The sequence below is a fragment of the Myotis myotis genome, unplaced genomic scaffold (assembly GCF_014108235.1).
Source record: "Myotis myotis isolate mMyoMyo1 unplaced genomic scaffold, mMyoMyo1.p scaffold_m19_p_17, whole genome shotgun sequence".
Lineage (NCBI taxonomy): Eukaryota > Metazoa > Chordata > Mammalia > Chiroptera > Vespertilionidae > Myotis > Myotis myotis.
Window position 1 is genome coordinate 11038682 of NW_023416321.1, and position 27016 is coordinate 11065697.

The window sequence follows — 27016 nt, forward strand, 5'->3', positions numbered from 1 at the left end:
AAAAACCAAATTTTCTTCCATCTTTTACCTCCCGCCCTTCTCCTTCCCTTCAGCACTCACTGCAGGGCTCCTAAGCACTACACAAATTCAACCAACTACCTGAAGGACTCTTTTTTTTTTTTTAATACTAGTATATGTTTTTATTCATTTCAGAGAGAGGAAGGGAGAGGGAGAGAGAGATAGAAACATCAATAATGAGAGAATCACCTACTGGGGATCGAGCCTGCAACCCTGGAATGTGCCCTGACCAGGAATAGAACCGTGACCTCCTGGTTCATGGATTGACGCTCAACCACTGAGCCAGCCACACTGGCCGGGTTGGAAGACTCTTTATACTTCCTTCAGGATTGGTCAGCCCCAGGGAACCTAGATGCCTGAGACAAAGAAAATGATATAATATTGACTTTCAACTATTGAGCCTGAGGAGTCAGCTTAGGGAAATATCCACATTTTGGTTCTCTCCTCTATCTCAGATTTCTGGCTACATGGGACAAAAATGAAGCAATCATAAATGCATTCACTTTAATTTTACCTGGATCACAGCTTTCTGGGAGAAAGTAAAAGTTGAGACTGTTGATAACATGTAAGGATTACGGAATCATCTATAAGTTTCAATCATCTGGGTGGACCATGTTTTCCATGGCCACATTCAAAACACTACTAACTTAAGATCTGTAAGGTTCTTTCCTTTAAACAGAGCAAGATGCTTTCACATCTGTATTAATCCCTTAATAATTCATCTGTGCATTAAGCACAGCAAAAGGAACTGGCGATTGTGGGTATCAATAAACTTGAAGAGCTTGACATTTAAAAAGACACTAACAGCCCTGGCCGGTTTGGCTCAGTGGATAGAGCGTCGGCCTGCAGACTGAAGGGTCCTGGGTTTGATTCCGGTCAAGGGCACGTACTTTGGTTGCAGGTTCCCTGGCTCTGGTCGGGGTGTGTGCAGGAGGCAACCAATCGATGTCTCTCTCTCACAGTGATGTTTCTCTCTCTCTGTCCCTTTCCCTCCCTTCCATTCTCTCTTAAAAAAGTCAATGGAAAAAATATCCTCGGGTGAGGATTAGCAACAACAAAAAAAGAAATCATACTGTACATATTTTGCAATGTGCTTTTGCCTTATATCATAAACACCTTTCCAAATCAATATACACTGATTTAAACACAACACATTCCTTTAATAAAGTTTAAATGATCTTAACGTTTCTGTTAAAACTCTTCAAAGGCCCTCTTTTCAAGGTGGTAATCAAAGGCCTCATGTTTTGGCCCCACTTACCTGCCCTTACATTTCACTCCTTTTCAAAGTCTCCGTCCTGCACAAACTACCCTACACAGCTTCCTACCCAGGTCCCGGGCCTTCCCTCCTCTGAGGTTTGCACATGTGTCCAAGGTTGAAATCTTATCAGTCCACCAAGGCCTGCCTCCACCTCCAAGAGCCTTCTGGATCCCCTGGAACAATCTCTCCGGATTTTCTCATTTCCTCCAGCACTTTGTACCCTTCTAGTACTTACCATCTTCTCTTCTGGATTATGGGTATGTGTGACTCCTAGATAATAAACAACCTGTGGCCAAGGACGGTCCCTAGTTTATCTTTGTACCCCTCCCAGTGCCCAGAGGATAGGGCTGGTGATTGGCAGGTGCCTAAGTATTTGCATAAAATAAATTCTTACTGTAAGGGTAAACGTGCTTTATACCATGGATTCCAAGTTTGCCTGCACATCCATGCTCAACCCACTCCCCAGGGGTAAAGCCACCTGAGGTGCCTGTCTCTTTTCCTCCGAGGCTCAGAAAGGCCCAACCTCTTTCTTCCCCATCCTGCGCCTTGTCGCCCTGTAAGTCAATGACAGGCATGCTGGGTTCAAGTTCCAACTTCATCTCCTACACTAGCTTTTCAATCACTCATCTTCCTATCACTCACCTTCCTATTCTGCATTTAAGATAAAAAAGCAGCAATCAGATAATTCTGGGAGCTTCTAACCTATGTCAGCATCCAAGTCAGACACCAAAATGCTGTGACCCCCCTACAATGTCTTTAAGAGCCCAGCGGTGAGGTGGGGGCTCTGGAAAAGCAAGTTTACATGACAGAGAAGCAAAGAAACAAGGAAACAGGTGGGTAGCAGATGAGCAAAAAATTGGTATAAAGGCCAGAACGCCACAATCCTAATGGCTGTGTCATCCCTGTGTGAAGGGAGAGGGCTGTGGCTCCAGGGCTGAGAAAGAAGCGATGGGGAGAAAGATATCTTGGAGACGCCTCTCCCAGACCCTTGGCAGAAGTTGCTGCCTTTGCTCTACTGTGTTTATATAGTCCTCAAGTTTTGCCCCATCCCACAAAGTTTGTTAATGAATTGAATCTTCTATTTTCCCAGCAGCTTTCAAAGGTGCTAGGGAAAGACTGGTAAGGAAACCAACACGTAGGGAAGCCCAGTCTCAGATTGGATTCAGTCACCCTGCAAGTCAGAGACAGTCCCAGATCTAAATCTAAGCTTCCTCCCTCCTATCTCAGTTCACCAGGGCTCCGGGCCCTCTTGCATGAGGACATGCTCTGAGGCTGCTGGAACATCTGCCTGGACACCTGGAGGAAGGATTGTCTCATTAGCTACTTTTCAGGGAAGGAGATAATAGGCCTGACCTGAAGGTCAACAATGACCTTTTTCATTTTATGCATTTCTTTGGGGGGGGGGGTGGTTATGAAGTCTTTGAAATGTGGGGTTAAAGCATTCTGCTATCTTCTGGGGACAATTTCCACCCCACCCATGTTAAATCATTCCATTACCCTTCATATCCCATCCATTCATGAGCTATAGCAGACCTCCAATCTCAAGGGCAGCAGTCAATGTGGTACTTTACTCCCGGTGCTCCCTGGGCTAGGGAGGGCTCAGAGTCCTGGAATTTGACATGAGACTCCAACCACCACTCATTATGGTCAACTCTACATGCTTTCTGGCCATCTCTGACCAAAGTTATTTACAAAGACTCTGAGGACTTCATGGGTACTGACTTACTCCTCCATATACCAGAAACAAAACAAAACAAACAAAAAGCAAAACAAAACATACCCCATACATACAAAAGAAAGAGGGGGGGAGGGAGGGAGACAGGGAGGAAGCGGGTAAGAGAGAGGGAAGGGAATGGGGGAAAATCAAGCACCTAATCCAGACCCAGCTGCCTTGGACACCTTCTTCTCTGCTAGATCTGCAGGGGTCTCGCCACAGCTCAGTCGGACTAGAGGGCTTGCCTCAGTTTCTTTTCCTCAAATGAGGCAGCTGGGCCTCACCCTATTTCTGTAGTGACCACATCCTAGTGCAATGTGTTGGCACAGCTCCTAGGAAGCCACAAAATGACTGAGTTACCTTCTGTCTCAGAGCCCTCAGCAAGGATCTCTTCCCTCCCAAACCCCCAAATTCTTAGCATGTCCTGGCCCCTTGGAAGAGTCCATAAAATGCCATGCTTCCTTCATGTCCAAAATATAGGGGAGGGGGAGGCATTTAAAAATTAGATTTTTATTTCAAAAATCTCATCCCAAATGGTTTGGGGAACACCTGCTAATGAGGGCACCCAAACTGATTAAGGGCTAAACCAAGGTGTCAAGTTCTCCCCAAATGCAACCCCAACTAAAACCAAAATCAGACACATTTTGTTCCATCCTGGAAGGGGCCACAGGGTGAAGCAGTGTTCCCCCACCCGAATATGTGGGGGCTCAGACCGGAGGGATCTAGTACTGACTGCAGCTCTGCCTACACTGTACTGCAGTGTGACTGTAGCCAACACCAGGCAGCCTCCCTGGGCCTGCCCTCCCATCTGGCAAGCAGGAGCAGGACTCCACCTACATTCCCTCTTAGGGATGCTGTAAAAAACAGATGAGATACAAATGCACTTGAAAGTCTTCATTAGCTAGATTAGGTCAAACCCATTGTCATAATCCCTCCCCATACCACAATCCTTTAGGATTAAAGGTGGGGGTGAGGGGGCCTAGAAAGAGGCTACCAGACAAGACAGCAGCGCGAGTTCCAGCCACCACTATCCCTTGGGAAGGTGCACACCTGCAGTGTCAAAGCCCTGCCCTTCACTGGGAAGTCGAACGCGGCATGGACACCCCCCTGAGTAAACGGCGCAGGGGCGGAAATAAAACTGCCTGGAGACGTGGGCATCAGCAGCTGCGGGGCAGCACTCAAGTTGTGCTACCCACTGAGACCCACCTCTGTGAGGAACACCCCCTAAGAGATCTCACGGGCCTACCGGAAGGATCTAGGGAGTGGGCTCTGCCCTGCCACTGTGCGATGATGGTTAATGGAGGAGCTCCGAAAAGCAACAACGGTTGCTTGTGGTCAGAAGATGAACTGGTTTCATTTCTGGAAAGTACCCCTCTCAGATTTGGGAAACGGGGAGGATTATAAGACAATCGGCTCTCCTATCTGAGGAGAGACGCCCGTGTCATGACAGGCCATGACAAAGCAGCAGGCCGCCGGGGCCCTGGCTGGGTGGCTGCGGGAGGGTGGAGTGTCCTGTTTACAGCGCTGTGGGGTATTATCGGCCCATCGCATGCAGCAGCCTCCGCGGCCCAGCCACCTGGCGGGGCGCTTGGCACCGGGCCAGGCCATTTCACCCTGTAGCTGATCAGTGGCGGATGCTTTGGTTCTTGGGCAACGGCAAATGATAAAAACAAAACAAACCAGCACACACCGGAGATAAGAAGCCTTCGTGCTATCTTCCAGCGCCACTTGGCCCTGGCTCCCAACTGCTACATTTTTATGGCTGTGGGAGAGGGGGCTCTGGGTGCAGAGGACCAGCAGTCAAGTGTCTGCACACGGGGGACAGTCAATAGGGAGGAGAGCACACAAGGGCAGATAGGACACGGAACCAAGAGTGCTAGCAGGGGCCTGGCACACCACAGGGGACCGACGGATTGCTCCGGCAAGCAGATTTTGCAGCCCACCACAGGCCAGCAATGTGATAAGCGCTGTGATACAGGAGGAGTGGGAGAAGAAGCTACTAACAAGGTTACAACCCCTAAGCACCTGAGGGACCCCAGCCAGCGCCTCTTCAGAAGGATCACCCAATGGTCTCTGTGCTCTCTCCTATCCCCTGGCTGGAAATCAGCTCAGGCCTGACCACACCCGCAAATGCCCATTCTTGGTACCCAAAGGAGAAAGGTAACAGCTCTTAGAAGGGCAAGACAGGGTCAGGGGGAGGGGGAAGGCAGCAGATGGCGCAGGAAGTGAGGCGTTTGTGGCTGCCCTTCTCAACTTGGCCAGAGATGGACTGTGGGGCGGAGGCTTAGCAGCTTATGAGGAGAAATCAGGCCCTGACCAAAGGGTCCTGGCTGAGCATCTAGGGGCGCTACCTCACTTATTTTACTCTCGTGTAGGAGACAGAAGCCTGGGAAATAAGACAAGGCTGCCCTCCTCCCATCCTCCATCAGCCTGAAACCTAGTGATCCCAAAATACCCGAGCGCAGAAAGAAGAAGAGAAAGGCAGCCAATGAGACCTCACACGTGGCAAGAACTCAACAACCAGCAGGTCCAACAAACAAGTTATGAGTCACTTTCTCATGTTGTTGGGCTTTGAAGCATTATTAGCTCGAGTTGTCTCGCCTCCCCTCTTAAAGAGAAAATAGCTCTTATTTAGAACAAAAACTGTACATATGTTTAGGGAAATAAGAAAATGCAGATGAACAAAAAATGAAAACTGAAAACTATGCATGCCCCCACTCAAAGATCACTACTGTGCATATCTTTCCTGGCCTCTCTTCATGCACATATGGGTGCATATATATTTTTTATAAAATGAGATCACATCATACACATTTTTCTACAATCTGCTTTTTTCAGTCACCGATCTTCAGTTAGGAAGGACAAGCAGGCCCAGGGCTGAGGCGGGGCACATGGCTTGCACATGGAGGGAGCAGGCGCGACCCTGTCCCATCTCCTAGCTGTGATGCAGAGATTCTTTTTGGAGGGGGGGAGGGGAGAAGGGGGATGTTAATCTGGAGATGAGCAAAGTAAAATAGGGATTCAGAACTCTACACATTTCCCCAATAACAGAGTTGCAGTAAGTAGGGGAAGTCCCTCCTACAGCTTCACAGGGATTACTTTTCCATTTCGGTACACGTGCTGGGATTACGCAGGGCAGGCAGTCTTCTGAGCTCTCAGTGCTCCAGCACCGCTTAACTGCTTAACTCGGGGACGTGTGGGTTTTGGAGGGAAGTTGCGGTCAAACCGAAATCCCCAATCTGACTGTACATGAGTTAGAACCCTCCTTGGAAAGCCCAAGGAGACCCCATCCATCCCAGCTGGGAAAATTAAACTTGAGCCTTTGAATACTTCTTTCAACACCAGGCAATAGCTCATTTCAACCATAACCAGGAGAAGAAACCAAAGAAACTAGATTAAAAAGGAAGAAGAAATCAACAGTAACATCACATTTCCCTTACCAAGAAGGCTTACCTACCTAACGAGAAAAGAGCGATGAGATTTGTATATGCATGGAAAACTTCTCAGACAGGCCCTCACTTAAGTACTGACTCCATATTTAAGTGTGTAGCTCAAATGAAAGCATTTCTGGCTACATGTCTGACTCTCCAGGGTGCAGACCACAGCTATAGGCAGCTGGAGAGAAGGGCCAGGACAAACCCATCTGGAGATGTCATTGTGGGGGAAAATAAGGAGTATACTAGTACTAACTATTCACCATCAGCAAAGAGGAAAAGGATGACCCCAGTGTGTGTGTGTGTGTGTGTGTGTGTGTGTGTGTGTGTGTGTGTGTGTAGAAAGAGTAGACAGCAGTTAGACATTTTGTTCAATTCTCAAGAAGCTGCAGTTAGAAAAGGAAGTGGGGTGAACTTTTCACCTTTTATCTCAATTCTCTAAAGAGTTCTGTAAGATTTTGACATTCTTAAAACAAAATACTAGCAATTACTGATTGGAGCAGGCTTTCCTTTGGAATCTGCTTGGCCTTTGCAAGAATAGCAAAAATAGTGCAGAGACTAGCCCTGTCTCCCTAAAATTAAAAAAAAAAAAATCCTCACCCCTGCAGTTATTTGGGAATGATGAATTTCTCACAAGACAGACATAAACCTTTCAGTATCTTCACTTCTCACAATGATCTGATTCCTATCAAGTAGATGAGAAATCACAACTTCCAGTCAGCTCTTAGGTAGTCTTTTAAGATAAATGAGGTAAAGAACCAGAGATTGAGGAGGTTCATCTGCAGCACACACCCTGTGAGAGGACAGTTGTGATTGAAACTGCACCCTGATTTCTGTTCTGAGTGTGTGCAGCCCATATACTCTCACGAGGTCTCCTCTGGAAAGCGAGGCAGAGCTCCCAAGTGTTACAGTTGGGGAACCCATGGCACATCCTCATGTAGAGAGGTGAACTGACTTCTCTAATGCCACAGAGCAAACTGAGACACGGGCCTTTTTTCCCAATAAAGAATTTTTGAAACTACATTTCCTACACTTGCTTTTCATTGTCAGACTAAACTGTCATATGCCTGCCTTGGTCCAGGGGCCACTCCATGGATCCAAAGGGTCCTAACCCTTCCCCTTGCTAGGAACCAGGATGATCATACATACCTGGGTCTCAGGAACATTGCTTTACCAACTGGCATGTTGGGCGAGGGAAGGAAGACAATTAAGATGTGAGGGATCCCTTTTCTAGTGAGCAAAGTGGAAAACAAGTGAGAGAGAAAAAGGAAATAATAGAATTACTGTCAAATAGCCAAAGTAATTTTTCCTTTGTGAACCAACCACGACTTATTTTTAGCTCTAGTCAGCCTGCTTTCTCCCTGACCTCAAGCAAACTTCTGGATGGCAATGTATGTGTAAATAACTGCTACAATTCGTATCAACCCACGTCACACAAAATACTTGAGACTTGGACAGAATGTGATGGCCCCACTTTGTTGCTTCCCTACAATGATTCAAACCCCCTCCCCCAATTTTTTAATTCTTCTTTTGAATGGCTTATGTCAATACTTACATCCATTAGTGTTAATTCAGAACTGGCTTTATACAACTCCCAATAATATCCCAATCAGGAAGTGCCATCAATGGATACCAGAACTACTGGGGGAACAGAATATTTACATAATGCCGAAGTATCACCACATAAGCCACTTATTAAGAGAATTTTTTTTTGTTAATCCTCACCCAAGGACATTTTTCCCATTAATTTTTTTTTTGAGAGTGGAAGGGAGGGAGGAGGAAGGGGAAGAGAAAGAGAGAGAAAAACATCAAGGTCGGAGAAACACATCGATTAGTTCAGGGATCGAACCTGCAACCCAGGTACATGTCTTTGGGAATCAAAGCCACAACCCTTCGGTACATGGGCCAGTGTTCTAACCACTGAACACACTGGCCAGGGCAAGAGACTTTTTTTTTTTTTTTGCAAGAGGCTTTTTAAAAAGACACAACCAAACAAGAACCTTGACATTGGATCCTGGATCAAAAACAACACAAAAAAGTTGTCAAAGGGGAAATTGAAAATGGACTGGATATAAAATGATATGGACTTATAATTTACTTAGTGTAATGATACTGTGATTATGTAGAAGAATGCCCTTATTCTCAGGAGTGGCCACTGAAGTAAAGGGCAAAGTACTATGATATTTGCAACTTATTTTCAAATGGTTCACCAAAAAAGCACACAGGGATGCACAGATGTATGTTTGTCTAGACCAGGGGTGGGCAAACTTTTTGACTCGAGGGCCACATTGGGTTCTTAAACTGGGCCGGAGGGCCGGAACAAAAGCATGGATGGAGTGTTTGTGTGAACTAATAGAAATTCAAAGTAAACATCATTACATAAAAGGGTACGGTTTTTTTTTTTTTTAGTTTTATTCATTTCAAATGCCACGGGCCGTAGTTTGCCCACGGCTGGTCTAGACACACATATACATAATACACAAAAGGAAAGAAGAGAGATTAGATGATTGTGACTAAAAGTTATCAGTGAGTCTAGGTGAAGAATAAATGGGTATGCATTGTCCTTACAACTTTTCTGAAGGTTTGAAATTTTTCCAAAATAAAGTTGTGAGAGGTAATAATGTAAGACTGGCTTAATTTGGGAAGACGGCAATTCAGTTCACTCCCCTGCAAGGATCCGAACCCTTTAGCATTTCACACCTGGCAGGTCTCTGGGGTCACTGCTCTGGATTTCTAATTTGGGGAAAGAGAAGATGGGCGAGAAGAAACGAAACAGTGACTGAGGCTTAATCTGAGGCAGGGAATTGAAAGATGTAAATCAGTACAACGTAGAATAAAAATACTATGTGAAGACTTTAAACCATATTAAGAAGTGTCACGTCATCCCAAGAAGAGCAAGACTGGGGGTAGAACTAAGGGGTAGAACTAAGGGGTTCCTATAGGTCCAGAAACACAGTTGAAGCTGGATATAAGCTCATATAGGCCCAACCAAGTTACCCCTGGGGATTCATTTGCCATTATTGCTCTTCAAAAGGAATGTAGAAACCAGATAGATCTGAGGGAAGATGGATAAGGATGACTCAAGGGACGGTAGGTAGATTCCAGGAGGAAGGTGAAATTAATTAGAATTTATCAGTCTTCTGTGTGGGTGCAAAAATAAAGTGTAGTAAAAAGACTTTAATTAGGAGACTCTAGCGAGGTAAAAGGAAGAAGTTGCTCATCAGAACTGAATGAGGGAGATTGCGGCATCTACTAAAGAACTCCAGGAAGAGATAATTATATGCTTCCAGATGTCTCAGTGTTCACCCCGGAAGGCAGTATGTTACATCAGAACAGTCTGAGGCTCCACTAGTTCTAGAATTCCCCAACCATGAAAGGGTGAATAAGAGAGGCTTCTTGACCAAATCAGCTCAATTGAAAGCTCAGAGTTCATGTTACTACCTGGGGCAAAATAAGTTAAAGAGAGAAAAAAGGCACAAAGTCAAAGGGAGACTTGCCTTACCTAGGCTGGTCAGACAGCTGTGTTGTGGGCTCCCAGATGATCTCTCCCACCTCCTCCCCCAAGCAGAAGATTATAAATAGCACTCAATGTACCTATGGCAAGCCACAAGCAGGTCTGGTCACATGACTGGATGAGCTGGAGTAAATACCCCGTAGACATCAGCGCTCAGAGCGCAGGTTTGCTCGCTTGCTACACCTCATTAGCTTGGAATCTGTCAGGAACTCTGCTTTTATCCCTGGTTCATGTTGCCGGGGTGGGGCAGCGGGGAGCAGGGCTATAGGGAGCAATTGCTCAGTTATGTTCCTCAGGGCCAGGAAGGTACAGTCACAGAATTTGCTTTGCCGAAAGGGTCTAAAATCCTATTAGTCATTCTGCTCAACCTTCACAGCCTTGAAAAGCTATGTTGGCCTGAGTCCCACCGGTAGAAAGTCTTCTCTGGTTATCTCCATCTCCTTACTCAAGTTCTAGTCTGTGTGCCCAGCTTCAGCGAGGAGATACCCGAGACCACGACACCCCATCTAGTGGTTCCCCAACTGGCCTTGGACATTCTGGAACTGACCCAGCCTAACCTCAACTCAGTGGCAAACTCCCAGACTGTGTCTACAGGTGGAAAACCCCCAAAGTGTGCTGGGCAACCTTCCAGGTCAGCCCCTGCTCTGACGCCCCGGTTTTGCCAGTTGCTCAGATCTCCTAAGGGAGGCTCCAAGGTTGCGTAAAGCCTCCAGGGTAACCCTAGCCTGAAAAGCAAGATTAGATGGCCCTCCAGAAAGAACCCTGACAGGTCTGCCACTGGCAAAATCTATCCTAATATCAGCACATGCCTGACCACTGATGACTTCATAGCAGAAGGATGCTGGTCAGCTCACCTCACCCCATGGGCTTCCAGTCACTGAAGGTAAGTGACACCGTCTTCCCTGTAAAAGATGGGCTTTGTATCTGGTTAAGCCACGAGCTGCTTACCAGTAATGCCATTTTCTTTTATGAGTCTTATCCTCCTGATGCAAAAGGGAAGCAGTTTGGAATGTTAATTACCAAGGCGTCCTATCCATGTCTCTAAGAACTGAAAGGAAAAGGCTCAGTTGTCCCGGTCCCTTCTAAGCAGGCAGCTGTGGCCATTCGCACAGCTGCTCCAACATAGACTTCTAAGCTGCAGACAACCCACTGGGTGGTTCTTTTTTGCATCGTGCCCTCATTCTGGATGCCCATCCACCCAGCACTGATTTTGGGTAGACAGAGCCAAGAAGAATCAGAGAATAATGGGGAGCAGATAGAACTTAGTAACTGCCTAAGAGCAACTGCCTAAGTATGTAAGCTGGGTAATAATACAGTAAATGCTCATGGGTCTATTTTACATAACTGGCTGGAGCCCATGAAAAAAAACCCTTTGATGCCAACTGAACCACAGTCTCACGGCTCTAGGGTAGCTGCAGGGAGACATTCCAGATAAAGGACACACACGAACGCTAGAGACTTTTTAAAACCTGTTTTTTCTACATAGGACTCATTTACTTACCCCAATTCTGGAAAACTAGGGGAAGTATCAGTAAGTAAAAATGTCAGGGATAATTCAGGTGCCTTCATGGAGCACTGATGGATGTATACACTGTGGTTTGGTGTCAGAGTAGCGGGGCGGGAAATAAAGATCAGTGTCTGAACCTCTAACTCCTTCTGCTTAGCAGTAATCATCAGATCCACCCCTCCTTAGGTCAGGTAGTATGTGGAAGGTTTCATTGACCAAGAGTGAAACCTCCCTTTGTGTTTGAAGTTGTAACTCCTGTCCACTTGGTAAGGCATTCTGTAGTAAACCATATAGATGCGCTCTCTCAGGTTCCTGTACATTCAGAAGACAGTTGGTACAATAAACCGACTGGTACACAGCTGAGGAAGTGATCTGGCTCAGGCCCATAACCTGGCATCGCTTTCTAAACCAAATTCAACTCTTTCCCCCTCAGAACCTTACTATAAAAATGCAAAGTGGTGCCCTAGCTCATTTGGCTCAGTGGATAGAGCAGGGGTGGGCAAACTTTTTGACTCGAGGGCCACAATGGGTTCTTAAACTGGACCGGAGGGCCGGAACAAAAGCATGGATGGAGTGTTTGTGTGAACTAATATAAATTCAAGTAAACATCATTGCATAAAAGGGTACGGTCTTTTTTTTTTTTTAGTTTTATTCATTTCAAACGGGCCGATCCGGCCCGCGGGCCGTAGTTTGCCCACGGCTGGGATAGAGCATTGGCCTGCAGACTGCCGGGTCCCGGGTTCGATTCCCAGTCAAGGGCACATGCCCGAGTTGCAGGCTCGATCCCCAGTAGGGGGCATGCAGGAGGCAGCCGATCAATGATTCTCTCTCATCACTGATATTTCTATATCTCTCTCCCTCTCCCTTCCTCTCTGAAATCAATAAAATTTAAAAAAAAAAAAAAAAAAGCGAAGTGGTATACTCCGTGGCTCTGGTGCAAGAGGGCCTTCTGATTTCATGTATTTTATTAAAAAAGTAGAGTGAAGAGCACAATAAGAGTGTTTCTTAGAGTAAGAAAACAGTTTCCTCCTAGAAAGTCCTGGACACCCTGAATATGCTCCGTGAGTGTTCGCAGACTGCTGTGACCCTGCCGATCCCTCCGCTGGCTCAACGTGGGGAATGGACTGGGCTCGGACACACAGCAGCAGGCACCCAACCTTGTTCAGCTTGATTATTAAGAAAAAGATGAAATCTCCTGAGAGGTGACCTACTATAACTGTCAATTCATGGGCCCAAATCTGCCTCTGCCCCAATGGGCTACATGAACTTAGATGAGTCATTGATTTCCATCTGTTAAATGGGAAGAACAGGAGATGGCATGAGGATGGTAGAAGAAAGCTTCTCCCAGGGTACAAATTGGTCTGGCATATATTCATTTTTTACTTGAAAATTATTTCAAAATTATAGATGCAAGAACAAGAATAGCACACAGAACACCCATATAACCTTTACCCAGATCCGCCTATTGTTAAATATTTGCCCCACTTGCTTTATCATGTGCTTTCTTTCACGTGTACTTTTTCTCACATACGTACATACTCTTCCACATTCACACTCGACACACACACATTTACACCCAAAATACACACATTCAGATAAACACATGCCACCCTTTGTTGGGGTTCTGTGTGGTGTTTTATTTGAAAACAACAAGGAAGTATCAGAGGGTCTGGAGGTTCAAGATGAAGAGAAAGCAAAAGAGGCCTTGCTACCTGATGCTTCCACAGCTCTGCTCCTTCTCCCTCCCTCCAATGCAAACAGCAAGCTCGCAAGTGTTCTGGTTTAGAGATGAACTATGAGTGGACTGGGACCAGAAAAAGTACTTGTTACAGAAGATAGTTGGTTACTCTTATCTTTTTCTTTAAACAACAAAAACCACAAAAAACAACCACAAAACATTTATATAAACCATGAAAATAGCTTTATTATACAAAATAATATTTATAATGTTTGTTTACAATGGGATTTTATTTTATAAAGTTGGGAAGTAACTGGGAAAGAAAGGTTCCACATAAGCATATGGTTATTAGAACATTCAAGAATTCTACACAGAATCTGGTTTTGTAAGAGAAGTAAGGAGGTAAGACCACCCATAACCCTGTCGGGAGGGCTAGGTAACCTCTATGAAGCAGGCCAGGCAATTCTCCATGAGACCAAGCCCCTAGACCGGCAGTTCTCAACCTGTGGGTCGCGACCCCTTTGGGGGTCGAATGACCCTTTCATTGGGGTCGCTTAAGACCATCGGAAAACACATGTATAATTACATATTGTTTTTGTAATGAATCACTATGCTTTAATTATGTTCAATTTGTAACAATGAAATTGGGGGTCACCACAACATGAGGAACTGTATTAAAGGGTCGCGGCATTAGGAAGATTGAGAACCACTGCCCCAGATGGACGTCCTCCCGAATTCAAGTCCCCGCTGTTCCCCTACTGGGCACATGCTTGTCTCAGAAAGGCAGTCATGTATCACAATGACTCCAGTCCAGTTAACCTAAAGCTAGGAGAGGGAGGCCTGCTGAGGGGGAGCACAGCAGGGGCGTTGGGGGAAGGTCTGCACCAGGGTTTTCCTACACAGAGGACTAAGCTGTCATCATGAGGGAATGTCACCTGCACCTACCCTCAACCATAGGAATGCACCACCCACATTTATCCCTAGTTGTTTTTATGGGTTCCTATAGTCACAGATAAGAAAATCTCCATATGACCCCAAGCTTTGGAACAATGATCATGACCCCTTAGACCAGTGGTTCTCAACCTTCTGGCCCTTTAAAAACAGTTCCTCATGTTGTGACCGCCAACCATAAAATGATTTTCGTTGCTACTTCATAACTGTAATGTTGCTAGTGTTATGAATCATAATGTAAGTATCTGATATGCAGGATGGTCTTAGGCGACCCCTGTGAAAGGGTCGTTCGACTGCCAAAGGGGTCTTGACCCACAGGTTGAGAACCGCTGCCTTAGACGCTTAGAGGCAGGAAAACCCTGCCTGTCTCCTGGGCCCTGCCTGTCTCTGGTGAGCTTCTGATTCAACATGGAAATTGCCTATCTCCAACCAGTTGGAAACACTCAAAAGCCACCACCATATCACACACATAATGTAATAATCACCACCTTCCAATTAGCCACACCAAGTAGATAGTCACTTATGGGGTGTTAAAGGAACAAACTTCTCTACAGCCCATCTTCCTTCCCAATGACTTTTAGCTTCTGGAACACAGGTATACAAGTAGAAGGGAAATAAAGACTGGGCATGTGCCGGGCAGACAGCAGAGCATGCCAGCTGGGGTGGAAATTTATAACAGGCTGTTCAGACTATGTAGGAAGAGCCCTGGGATCAGGAGCAAAAGGGCTTTCTTAGTCACATGGCGGGCAAGTCACTTCCTTTCTGGGTAAGTCACTTCCTTTCTGGGCCTCAGTTTCCTTATCGGCAAACACAACTAAATGCCACCTGCACCTGAAGGATTGTCGTGTGGATGGATGAGTGAGAAACATTCCAGAGCACCGAGTGTGAGCAACAAAGAGCTAAGCAAATGGTACACATTGTCAAAACTAACGATCTATACTCTCCAGTTCCCTGAAAATATAGATGAATTTGGGCGCCTACCAGAGTTGGGATTCACAAACTCTTCCTGTCCACAAGGCACCTGTTTTAGTCTTCTTCTGTGAACACAGAGCTACCCAGGATTTCGATTCTAATAAGGAACAGTCCAGGTGCTGCTCTCAGCATAAAGATGTGCACGTATACATGGATGTGACTCATATCGCCCTCCTCTCCCCAATCTCTCAATCCAGACTACGTAATTCTGTGAGAGCTCTCTGGCTGCATCCCCTCTGTCATGCCAAATGCGACTCCACCCTCCACCCCACTGTGTATGTCCTATCTGATGGGCAAGAATTACAAAGACAATCCCAAGCAGGGGCCATGCGGCAGGTTTTCAGCCAGCTTGCAGGTGTGGGGCAGGGAGCGCACGTGTTATCAACGGAGGTTCTCTCAAAGCTGTGTGGGCGATCAAACATGCACAGAGCACAGAAAACCCTTAAAGGGGAGGCAGTGTGGGGAAGAGGAGAGGGAAGAGGAGGTTAAGAGAAGCTGCCTTTGTTTCTCCCCAATCACATTTTCACTCTTTTCGGTTACCCTCCATTGAGCAGGTTTAGACCATTTTGACTGCACCCCAGGCCCGTGGTCTACAACTTTAAAGGCAGGGGAACACAGACTCCACGGATGACGGTGTTTGTGCCCAGGGTTGGGGAATGATAATGAGCATCTCTTTCCAGCATTTCCCCTCATGGCTAGGGAAGAAAAGGAGAAACAGCAGGGCTTTGTATCACAGGATGGCACCTGGCCTGGGAGAGGGGGCTCCCAGCCTGATCACACCTCGGAAGACACCCTAGGAGCCAAGAGACAACTCTGCTCCCTGGCCTCCCACCCATATCCACATCTAAGCCTAAAGCCGGGTAGTCTGGCTTTTTTACAAAACCCTAAACATTGGCTGTTTCCATGGATCAACCTGGTCACTAACTACCCAAGTCGCCCTCTGGCTTTAAGTGTGTGGGGAAGAGAGTCTACAGGCCTAGCAATGACATCCATGGAAATGCCACATCTTTGCCACCAGCTGGACTTCAAGCCCAATGACCAGGATGAATAGGAGAACAGTGATTTAGAGAGAGAGAGAGAGAGAGAGAGAGAGAGAGAGAGAGAGAGAGAGAACTAACACTTGGGGGTTGGGGAGCTTATAAGTAGCTGAAGAGAGGTGTTATAAAGGGGCATAGTGTATGGGGACCAGAAGTGGGAAAAACCACTTCAAGTGAGCCTGGGGGAAGTGTGGCTCATTCTCCCCACCCCTGTTGCCTTTCCAGCAACTCAATCCAACAAGTATTTATTGAGCACGGCACTCCCCATCTGCCCTCACCCTCCCTCTGCAAAAACACTCAAATCTGTTCAAGCTGCAGGGTGAGTTCCATTGCACTTGAACTTGAAACATGAGGTGCCTACCTTTTAAAAAGGCAGGCACACAATTTCTAGCACGAGGCAGAAAGGACTAAAGTGATTTGGGAAAGTTAAGGAATACAGCTGATCAGACAAGACCACATCAATGCCACTTCTGAAAGGAAAGGGAGAATAAAAACTTAACCCTAGAGAGAACAATATGATGTCCAATAAAAATAAAAAAAAGCCTACTCAAACCCTAGTAATTCCCTAATTAAGCCCATCTAACACTGAATACTGTATTCCTTCATCCTATGTGACCTCCAGCTTGAATTTATACTTTATTCACCTGTGGACATGTCAGTTATTTGCTTTTAGAATTGTATATTTAATGCTACCTTTGCCTCTCAAGGAGGTTAGACCTCAAGGCTCTCCTGCACGTTTCCATTTAGGATCAGATGATAGGTTATTCAGGTGGCAGAACTAATAGTAGACTAGACGATACTTGTTAACATAGTCCCCCCTTCAAAAACCACCCACCACTCACAAAATAGGGAGCACAAGGTCAAAGAAGAGGCATCCCAAACTTACAACTCTGCATTGCCAAACACTGTGCATTCTCTAAGAAGTCATAGTCAGTCACCCCTGAGAGGAATCTCCCCCTTCCCCCCCCAATCATAGGCCTGCTGCTTCAGATCAACCAAAACCTCCTGAGGAGTCTTCCCAGGCCTCCCCCAACCTCCACCCCTTTTATTAGGGAGCTGGAAAACTGCTAAACGCGCAGGCAGGGCTGAGCCCACGGCACTCTATCCACCCCCAGTGTCAGCTGTCTGTGGCTCGTGAGCAGGGCAGCGTAAATGTCTGTACACAGCCCCGACTGCAGCTCCAGGTTCCCCAGGGGCTGGAGTTAAAAGTTTTCCTATTATGAAATACTTTGATAGCATTCTTTTAAGTCTGTTAAAGCTACTCTTGATTGGCTGTGGTGCTCCCACACAGCAAAAGTCAATTGAGGCTTATTCAAGCCTGAGGATAAACATTTAAATGACTCCAAGCTGGGCATTCAGCTTTGTAGTGACCCCAGCAACAGTGTGGAGGAGAAAGCAAAGTGCCAGTTTTCAAAACCAGGAGGTTTGGTGGGGACCAGGAGCTGGAGGCCTGCGGATGAACAGCTAGCTGTACAGAACTTCCCACCATACAGCTATTCCCACCAACAGCCCCTTCCCAAGTTCCCCACGACTGGAGAGGACCTGGAGGTCAGCATTTGTTTTTGGCCTAACAGTGTGACTAGATCTGGCTAATGTTTGGTTAATTCATAACCCTGCAAACCAAATAACGGGAGCCCTCTGTGAAGATTCCGTTCAGGCAGAGGTAGGAAGTTATCAGCGTTCCCACCCATCTTTCCTCCACCCCCACCCTTCCCTGCGCCCTCTTCTATTCACTCAGAGGGAAGTAAAACTCACTCACCCACGAAGAGATTGTCCACTCTCACTAAACTAACTTGCTGGTGGTCACCCACCTTGACTCTGAACTGGGAAGGAAACACAAAGATTTTCCCTTCCAGCCCCTTAAAAAGGCTCCAAACTGCCTGTGGAATAAGAGTAAGCCCAGGGAAGTCTAGTAAAGCATGTGAGCTAGTGTCAAATAGCATCTCTCTATATAAAAGCCTAAGCGACCAAACCACTGGTTGACCGGTTGCTATGACGTGCAATGACCACCAGGGGACAGACGCTCAACGCACATGATCGGGCTCCTCCTGTCTGGATTGGGCCTGCGGGGATCAGGCCAAACAGGCTATCCGACATCCCCCAAGGGGGCTTGGATTGCGAGAGGGCACAGGCTAGGTCAAGGGACGCCACTGGTGTACGAATTCGTTCACCAGGCCTCTAGTTTGATATATAGTGTCAATAAGAACTCAAAACCAGACCTGTCCGTGGAACATGTCACACCCTAAAGTTGAATCCTTTGGCACAAAGGCTCTCCCTGAGACCTCTAAGAATCCAGGGGAGGAAGCTCAATTTCTAACATTTCAATTAAAATCAAGAGATAGTGTGGCCTTGGTGCCCATCATACTATTCGGTATAAAATAGCAGAAAATGCAGGGTAAGTGTTCTCTGGCTACTAAAGCCCACCAATCACTTTGGCAATACTCATTTTTTGCAATCCTGCTTCAAATGTTCTGGAGATCTATTTATATCTGGAACCAGAGAGAATATCTTCTTACCACACCCCACTGTTGTTTTCACCTATCCTCCACAGACCTCAAATGGTTGAAATATCCTAGTTCTACATTACATAAGTGGAGAACTTCCATCCTATAAAATAAAAGCCTAATATGCAAATTGTCCCCTCTGGCGGTCATTCAACAGGGAGACAGGGAGTTTGACCACTCACTATGACATGTGCTGACCACCAGGGGGCAGCGGAGAACATGGTGGGCATTGGCGACACAGTGCTGGCAGCGGTCAGCAGTGGAGGCACTGCTGGCCCTGATGAGAGCGGGACCACAGTGGGATGGTGGAGCAGGTGAGTGGGTGGCGCCAGGCTAAGACTGGTGTGAGCAGGGGCCCAGGTGCTGCCCAGGGCCCAGAGATCAGCTGGGACCTTCCCTTCCACACCAGACGCTCGTGCTTTGATTGCTGGCCAGGCCTAGGTACCTGATGTGCACGAATTTCATGCACTGGGCCTCTAGTATGTACATAATTTTCTATCTAAAATACTGAAGAACACATGGACCCAGTCCTTTAGGTACCAAGCGATAAAGCAGATAGGTACTGTGGCCCCCAATTTCAAGGATGCCCTTGCTGATAATATTTAAGAGTCAGATTATTTCAGTAGTGCATTTTGCTGACCAGGTGCCTGGTACCAGCAAAACCGTCAAAAGCAAGTTAGCAGTATCAGGCTGGGAAGTGCCTGGTGGTTAATACTTCCCAAACAGAAGGTACTTCACTCACAGGGTTTTAAAGAATAATTGCAGCTCTTAGAAGAGGTAAAGAAACTGCACCCCCAAGATTCATTACAGCAAGATGGCTCTTTGGCATAGAAAAGTTGCATTCTATTCTAATCTCCAGGCTGTTTCTGGCATCAGGGTCCAAAAGGACCATGGTTTGATGAGGGCTTCCACCCAGGCTCTCCCATAAGCAACCTCCTTTATGAGGTTCCACACCTATCTAAACACCCATCCCCCAAAAACTAAGTTTTCAAAGCATTTCAAGGAAAAACGTTTAATAATTACCAACAGCATTGCTGATAACAATGCTGCCTTATATTCATTGAAACAGCCATCTTGGAGAACCTTTAAAATAAACCCTTCCTATGTCCCTGTGGGGAAGCCAGTATTTTAGGGCAGCCGTGACTACTGCCAGCTCACAATGATCTGTTCAGAAAAATAAAAGGTAACAAGGAAAATCCAAAACAGGAGATAAGCTTAAAGTAATTTCCATCTGATTTTAAAATGTGCTCACTGCAGTTGTGAGTTGTTAGGTTTGCAAGGCGGGTAAGTGGGAAGGGGGCACACATTTGCCTAACAGTTAAGCTTTTATGTAAATCCAGATTAGTTTATGTCTATTGAACATATGTCACCTGAAAACAGTGGGGGTGGGCAGCCTGGATTCACATGTGCTGATCTTCCACAAAGATGAAGGACTGGAAGCTGATAACCCCTTTTGCTTTACCCCTAAAATACGTGTGGGGACACAGGCTTGTTAGTTTTCTTTACCTCTTTAAGATTTTCTGAGGAGGTGGGTATTACACACATTTGAAACTGATCTTTATATAGGAATAATGGTCAGGAACACTGTTTAAGACAAAGATAGGCTCACTTTTTCTATTAAAGTGCCAAGTGGTAGTAAATATTTTTGTCTTGCAGGCCAAATGGTCTATATCACAACTACTCAACGCTGTCATGGTTGTGCAAAAGCAGCCACAGACAATACCTAACTGAAGGAGCATGACTGTATTCTGTAAAACATTATTTACAAAAACAGGCAGAGACCTGGACTTAGCCTGTAGGCCCTGATTGCCAACCTCTGGTTTAAGAAGGTCTGGTGGGCAGAGGAGGTACAGAGGCAGCATTTGGCTTCTCCAGCACCCGCCTGGGGCTAGCCCACTGGAGACGAGTTTGCAAGGCTGGATTAAACAGTAGCTTCATTCTAAGGCTATGGAGACAGACACCTAACAGGATAGGAAGACTGGAACCCCAAACAATTTTACCTCTTAGTGCCATTTTGTCCATCATCATTGGTCCTGGAAGAACATAAACATTAACAGCTTCCAAGAGACATAAGGCACAGATGATAACTTAATTAAAGAAGGAATTTCAGTAAGAAATTTATCCTGGGTTTCTATTACCCACTAGTGGCTCTTAGCTTTCTTAGAGTTGACCTTTATTGTTCCCTCTACTCTCTTCTGCCTTCCACATCCCTAGCCCAGGCTCATAAAATGAAGCCATTCCTTACTTTATGAAGACATCCCTTGTGGATGAATGGTCACAGAAGGTAAATCCTGCTCTTTACATCATAACTTTTTTACAAGGTCTAATATATCTTGTCAAGAACACAACAGGGTGTGCGGTGGAGAGATAACTGCAGGGTGCCGAGCACTACATCACTCCGAGATGGGAAACAGAAACGGTGACGGCACTTAATTGTTCCTGAAACCCAGTCCCCGCTCACCTGCCTTTTTAAACAGCTGGGTTTCAGAGCCGTTTTAAAAAGCTCATTTTAAAAGATGAGGGAATGGAAGTGCAAAGGGAGGCCCTGAAATTCTGAAACCTGCAGTACTGGTTTCAGACCAATATGGGTTTGCCCTTTGAAGCCTGAAAAGGCAATGGGGCTCTGGCCAACAGTGCTCTCACCTTGGCTAGGTGGAAAGAATAACAATATAAGTAGCAGCAAACACTGTGATAGCACCTTCTATGGGACAAGCACTGTTCTAAGCACTTTGTACCTATTACCTCATATGATTCTCAGGATGTTGATAGTATTATTCACATTTTGCAGATGTGGAAATTGAGGCACAACAGTTAAGTAACTCCCTCTAAACCACACAGCTAGTAAGTAGCAGAACCTGGATTCAAAACCCAGGCATTCTGGCACCCAAAGCCGTTCTCTTAAGGGTTTATGACTGCAAGATGTTTCCTTCTAGCACATATGGCCTACAGAAAACCACTTCTACCACTTCTCAAGGCCAAAGAATGGAAACAATCTGAACACACATAAAGGTTAAAGTTAACATGCAAAAAACCTGACGTACTCCCAAACCAAAGGCCAGGTACATTCCCTTAATGTCTGGCCACAAAGGAGTCCTCAGACTCCTCTTCTATCTTTCCTCTCTCCTACCTCACTGAAAACCTACAAATAATCCTACTACACACTAAGTAAGCACTTTATTAATGCCTCTGGGATATATCAATAGGTGAAGAAATAACCCATCAGCCCAATCCCTATGCAAAAGACCACCCACCTTGTCCTAAATAATTTGACAGGTAATGCAGAACTCTAGTTCCCTATGTTTTTACCAGTGTCTTAGAGCCCCTGGCCCTACAAAAGGAACAGGTCATGTAAAGAACCCAGTCATCCAAACCTACACTCATCTCCTTTCCACAGCATTCGCCAGTGTTTGTCTTTTTTAATATAAAGGCTATGGTAGACACAGAATAACTGCTCTTAAAGTATTACTGCTAATCAATTTCTAGCTAGTACACAGGCAGGCTTTCTATTGATTTCTACTAAAAGTGACTAAGGTTCTGGTGCTTGCTGTTACACCAAGTTCCCTGGACTCCAAGGAAGCCTAAACAAAACCAACAGGTTTGTAGTCTTGTGGTTTACTTTACAGCTCATGATAGGCATGAGTTTGTCTGAGCATTGCTTTGCTCTACACCACCAGATTCTAGGCATACTTTTACTAGTTGGTCACCATCTTGCTACCAGATTTGACCAAGTTTCTGCATTCCAAGATGCAATGCTAACATTTACAGTGAGGTCCGGATAGACTTGGCTTCCTACTTCAGAGACCTCTTAATCTCATTCTTACCTAGAAGGCAGGGTAGCAGCTATGCTTTCAGGAGGGGGATGTGTAGGTATTAAGCTCAAGAAACTCTGGTTAGAGAATGTCATTAACGGTTAGATGGCAGAGACCATGACTTTGGTACATTTGGTACACTCTGGGGCTTTGGAAGTGTGCAGTGATCTCTTCACATATGGTGTGAATCACATGCAAGCCTCACTTTCAACTTATTGCCAACTTCTTCATGCAAGTAGGTGCCTTTTCCTATTCCTAACTGACTGCATTTGGGGGGGGGGGGAGGGGACCATCACAGCTTGAGTGTCAAAGTCAGGTAAGCTTACCCCCCCTAGTTTCCCCACACCAACATCAAGCTGCTAGTAAGACACCGGTTCAGTGCTGCTCAGAAAGTGGGGTATTTGCCACAGTGTACTTGATTGTAGCCCTCACCCCACTGCCACGTTGGCTGACAATGCCCAGGACAAAACGGCCTTAGTGGGGGGAGGGGGAAAAGACGGGGGGGTGGGGGGGCGGGCGGGCGGCACGGCGGGAATGCCCAGGTCTCTCTCCACACACACACATACACACACACACACACACACACACACACACACACACACACACACGGTGGCTGGGATGAGACAGCCATACGAAGCAGGTCTATGATCTGAGGACATACAACTTCTGGGACGACAGGAATTTGGGGAATCGGAGCGGAGCGTCTGCACTGTAGTCAAAGCCATAAAACTAACTTACTCCAACGACGCGGATGAAATCAGCTCCAGGAGGCGGCCGACAGGGAAGCGCACGAGGAGCGGGAGGAAAGGAACCAGAGCTGCAGAGCCGGACGATGGGCCAAACTCAAGTCGAAGTAACACATGGCTCCAAAAGGACTCTCCTCCATGCCCTTCCCCCTCCGCGTGCACACGTCCAGCGCCCACCCTGCCCAGGGCGCCCCCATCAGGCGCCACTCGCTCCTTCCTCACGCCTCGCTGCTACCCCGGCATCTTCCACTCACCCCCACACGACACTTCTGCCACTTTTCGGTTACGCCCCCAAAGCCAGCCTCCATCTGCCAGGTCCCTCCCCTCAGCTCCCGGCCCCGACACCCTGCACACTGTCCCAGCGGTGCACCCCGAGTTCACGACTCCCCGCGCTCGCTCCCGCCGCCCTCTGGGACTTTGCACGACCCCGTTTCTCTCCCCTCACCCCTGGCCGCTTTTTCCTCACACTTCTTCCCACACCCCCTCCCCCCACCACGCGCCCCCCTCCCCCAACGGCTCCTCCCCCGGCACCCGCTCCAGGCCCAGCTCACCTGCGGGGCCACCCCCGTCCCGGCGCTGGTGCGGCTGCTGCAGCTGGAAGGGGACCGTGGCCCTGAGCGGCTGCAGCCCAGCCCGGGGGGAGCCGGCGGGGGCTGGGGGAGAGCAGCCCCGCCGGAGTCCTCCCGACCCTCCGCGCCCCGGCCCCCAGGCACCTCCGCCTCTGCCGCCCGCTGCGGCCCCCGCCATTGCCCGCCCGCCCGCCCGCCTGCCTCGGCCCCACAGCGAGCCCCACACAGCCCCCAACCCCCGTTGCGGCTGCTTATCTGCCCTACGAGGCAGAGACCGGCCCCTTCAACCCAGAGCTCTCATTGGCCTACGGATTCCCAGGCCTCTCCTCCCAACCAATCCTCGGCTTGATCATCCCTTCCCAGAGGGTAATTGGTTAATATGCCTAGCGATCCGACCCAAAACCCCACCCCCATCCCACCCCCGCCTGCTTTCGCATGTCCGAAGGACCACTGATTGGCCTACGCAGAAGAGGGCTGGTTCTCCAGCGCCCCCAATGAGAAGACGCAGAAAAGGGGAGCGTCACACCCAGACCCAGGTAGTATGCAAATACGGTGTCACGTGACGTCAGACTGAGCGGGGCGGGGCCAGGCGTAAGATGGAATCAGGCATTGAAATCATCACGGGGGGTAGGGAAGAGTGTCAAACTTTCAGCAGTTGAGTGAGTCCTGGCAAGCATCAAGAAAGCGATACCTTAAAAGAGCATTACTTTTAGTTTAATCTAAAAACATTAGTTTTGAGCCCTCAGGATCTCAGTGGTGCTTTCAACTCCAAAGTCTACAAATTAATGCAAAGTTTGCATACATTTGCATGCGATTTGCGTTATATTTGTGCACTTAATGGCTACCGTGCCTCATGTGACACCCACATTTGTCTTTCTCCACGTTTCCAAGTTCGTACTTGGTGTTGGTCCTACCTAAACACACACACACACACACACACACACACACACACACACACACTGCTAGCCTGTAAATTAAATTGAGACTATAAAGAAGCAGGAATTTCTCTTTAGAGTCGTCCATTTCAAATCTAGCTCAGCTGAGTGGAAGGAACAAAGTGACTGAAAAACTTGCCCAAATTTGCACAGCGACTCCATTCTAAATCCTGGTCTTCTCATTTTAAAGCTCTCTGACCTACAAGTCAAAATGAGAATAGATAGTCCTCAAAGAGAATAAATGCCGTTGTAAAAATCACATGTTAGGCTATATATGAGGACATTTGAGAAAGAAAACAGCATTTGAGTCACTATTAAAATTACTCTTCAAAAGAAAAAAATTATTACCCTTGATATTTATTAACCATGTTCTATATATAGAAAAAGCAAAAGACAATCAACCCTGGATTGTCTGCGGTAAGGGACCATCCAAGTAATTGGACAATTCCCTCCAGATTTATATTTAGCTATGAACTCTAATTTTGATCTTGCTACAAATTTATCTTTCTATTTTTGTTTTTGCCCAGTTTAATGTTAAAATATATTCCCTGAAGCTATACTAACTAATCAAGGAAGAGGAGGTAATCTGGGAGCATGCTGCAAGGCAAGAAGAGGTCACTCTGGGATTAAATATTGAAACAGATAATACCCAAGGTGGAAATTTAAGAGTTGGTTGAATATTAAAATCAGTCTACATACTGAGGCAATGGAACATCCTGAAGGAAGGTTTTCTTTGCAGAGTGTACTCTTGTAGGTTTGAAGGACTTACTTCAAGATCTGACATGTGAAATCTTTCTATATTGACTGGGAAATGTTGTATTCCTTTTCCATGAAGAAGACAACTTTACCAAAGGCAGATAGGAAAGAACACAAACTGATGAACTGTTAGGGCATTCTTTTGCCCTAACTGGTTTGGCTCAGTGGATGGAGCGTCAGCCTGCGGACTGAAGGGTCCCGGGTTCGATTCCGGTCAAGGGCATGTACCTTGGTTGCGGGCACATCCCCATTGCGGGGTGTGCAGGAGGCAGCTGATTGATGTTTCTCTCTCATCAATGTTTCTAACTGTCTATCCCTCTCCCTTCCTCTCTGTAAAAAATTAATAATATATATTTTTTTTTTAAAAAAAAAAAAACTCATTCTTTATAAATTTAACTCAGTTTTTTAGAAAATCTTCCAATTTAGCCCAGCCAGTGTGAGTCAGTGGTTGAGTGTCAGCCCATGAACTAGGAGGTCAGGGTTCAATTCCAGGTCAGGGCACATGTCCAGGGTTTTGGGCTCAATCCCCAGTGGGGGGTGTGCAGGAGGCAGCCAATTGATGTTTCTCATAGATGTTTCTCTCTATCCCTCTCCCTTCCTCTCTCTAAAATCAATTTAAACAATTTTTAAATTTTCCAATTTATAACATTCCTCAATTCTAATTAGCTCAAAGTTTATATATATCCTCATGACAATCTGGAAAAGAAAAGCATGGATTCTTATTATGGTGCAAGTAAGAAACCTGGGGCCCAAAAAGGTTAAGTACTTTTGATTCTTAGTTCATGTCTCTATGAGATCTTATTTGACCACCCTGCCTCACATCTTCATTAATCACAGTAATGGTAGCATCTAACATTCATTGAGTCCCTTTTTCCATGCCAGGTACATGTTAAGCACTGTGCATACTTTATATCATTTAACACTCATGACCACACTTCTGAGTATTATTTCTTCTTCAGTGAGGCTTCGGAAAGAAATAACATGCCCAAGCCTGGCTGGGTAAGAGCATCATCCTGATATGCCAAGGTGAGGGGTTCAATTGATGCCCAGTCAGGGCATGTACAAGAATCAACCAATAAATGGATAAATAAGTGGAACAACAAATCTCTCTCTCTCTCTCTCTCTCTCTCTCTCTCTCTCTCTCTCTCTCTCTCTCTCCCTTTCTCTCTCCCCTTCCTCCCCCCTCCTCTCCTTCCCCCCTCTCTCTAAAATCAATATTTTTTTAAAGGAAAGAAATAACATGCCCAAGGTTACTCCAACATCCTGACTCCAGAGCTGAACTCCTTTATCTCTGTTCTTGTAAAACTTTATGAATATAGAAGGCCTACTATTTATATTTTACATAAAGAATGTCCAAAGCTGCACACGTGGCTGATATGTTAAAATTACAGTTGTCTAGTATTTTACAGCTCTTACATATATAATCTCATTGAGTTTTCACAATAGGCATACAAGATAGAAAATGCAGATATTGTCTCTATTTTTCAGAAAGCTAAGTCACAGAGGCTAGATAACTTGCCTAATATCACCCACTTAGTAAATGACAAATTCAGGACTTACATCCAAGGTCTTTCGACTCAGATTCAAGTACTTTCCCAACCAATACTCAACTTC

The 27016-nt window shown here is 46.3% G+C and overlaps 1 protein-coding gene across 3 annotated transcripts in view; it reads right to left on the minus strand.

Annotated features, from left to right (window-relative positions):
* FAM117A (family with sequence similarity 117 member A) overlaps positions 1-23898 on the minus strand; it is a 40975-nt gene extending 17077 nt beyond the window's left edge. The window contains exon 1 of one of the 3 annotated variants that reach the window (XM_036339287.1): positions 23694-23898. In XM_036339287.1, the coding sequence (XP_036195180.1) occupies positions 23694-23889 (196 nt within the window). In that variant the 5' untranslated portion in view covers positions 23890-23898. Of the gene's footprint in view, positions 1-211; positions 379-10018; positions 10101-23693 lie in introns of those variants that run through there. The other 2 variants (XM_036339289.1, XM_036339288.1) reach the window with 2 other exon arrangements.
* Between the last annotated feature and the right edge of the window lie 3118 nt (positions 23899-27016).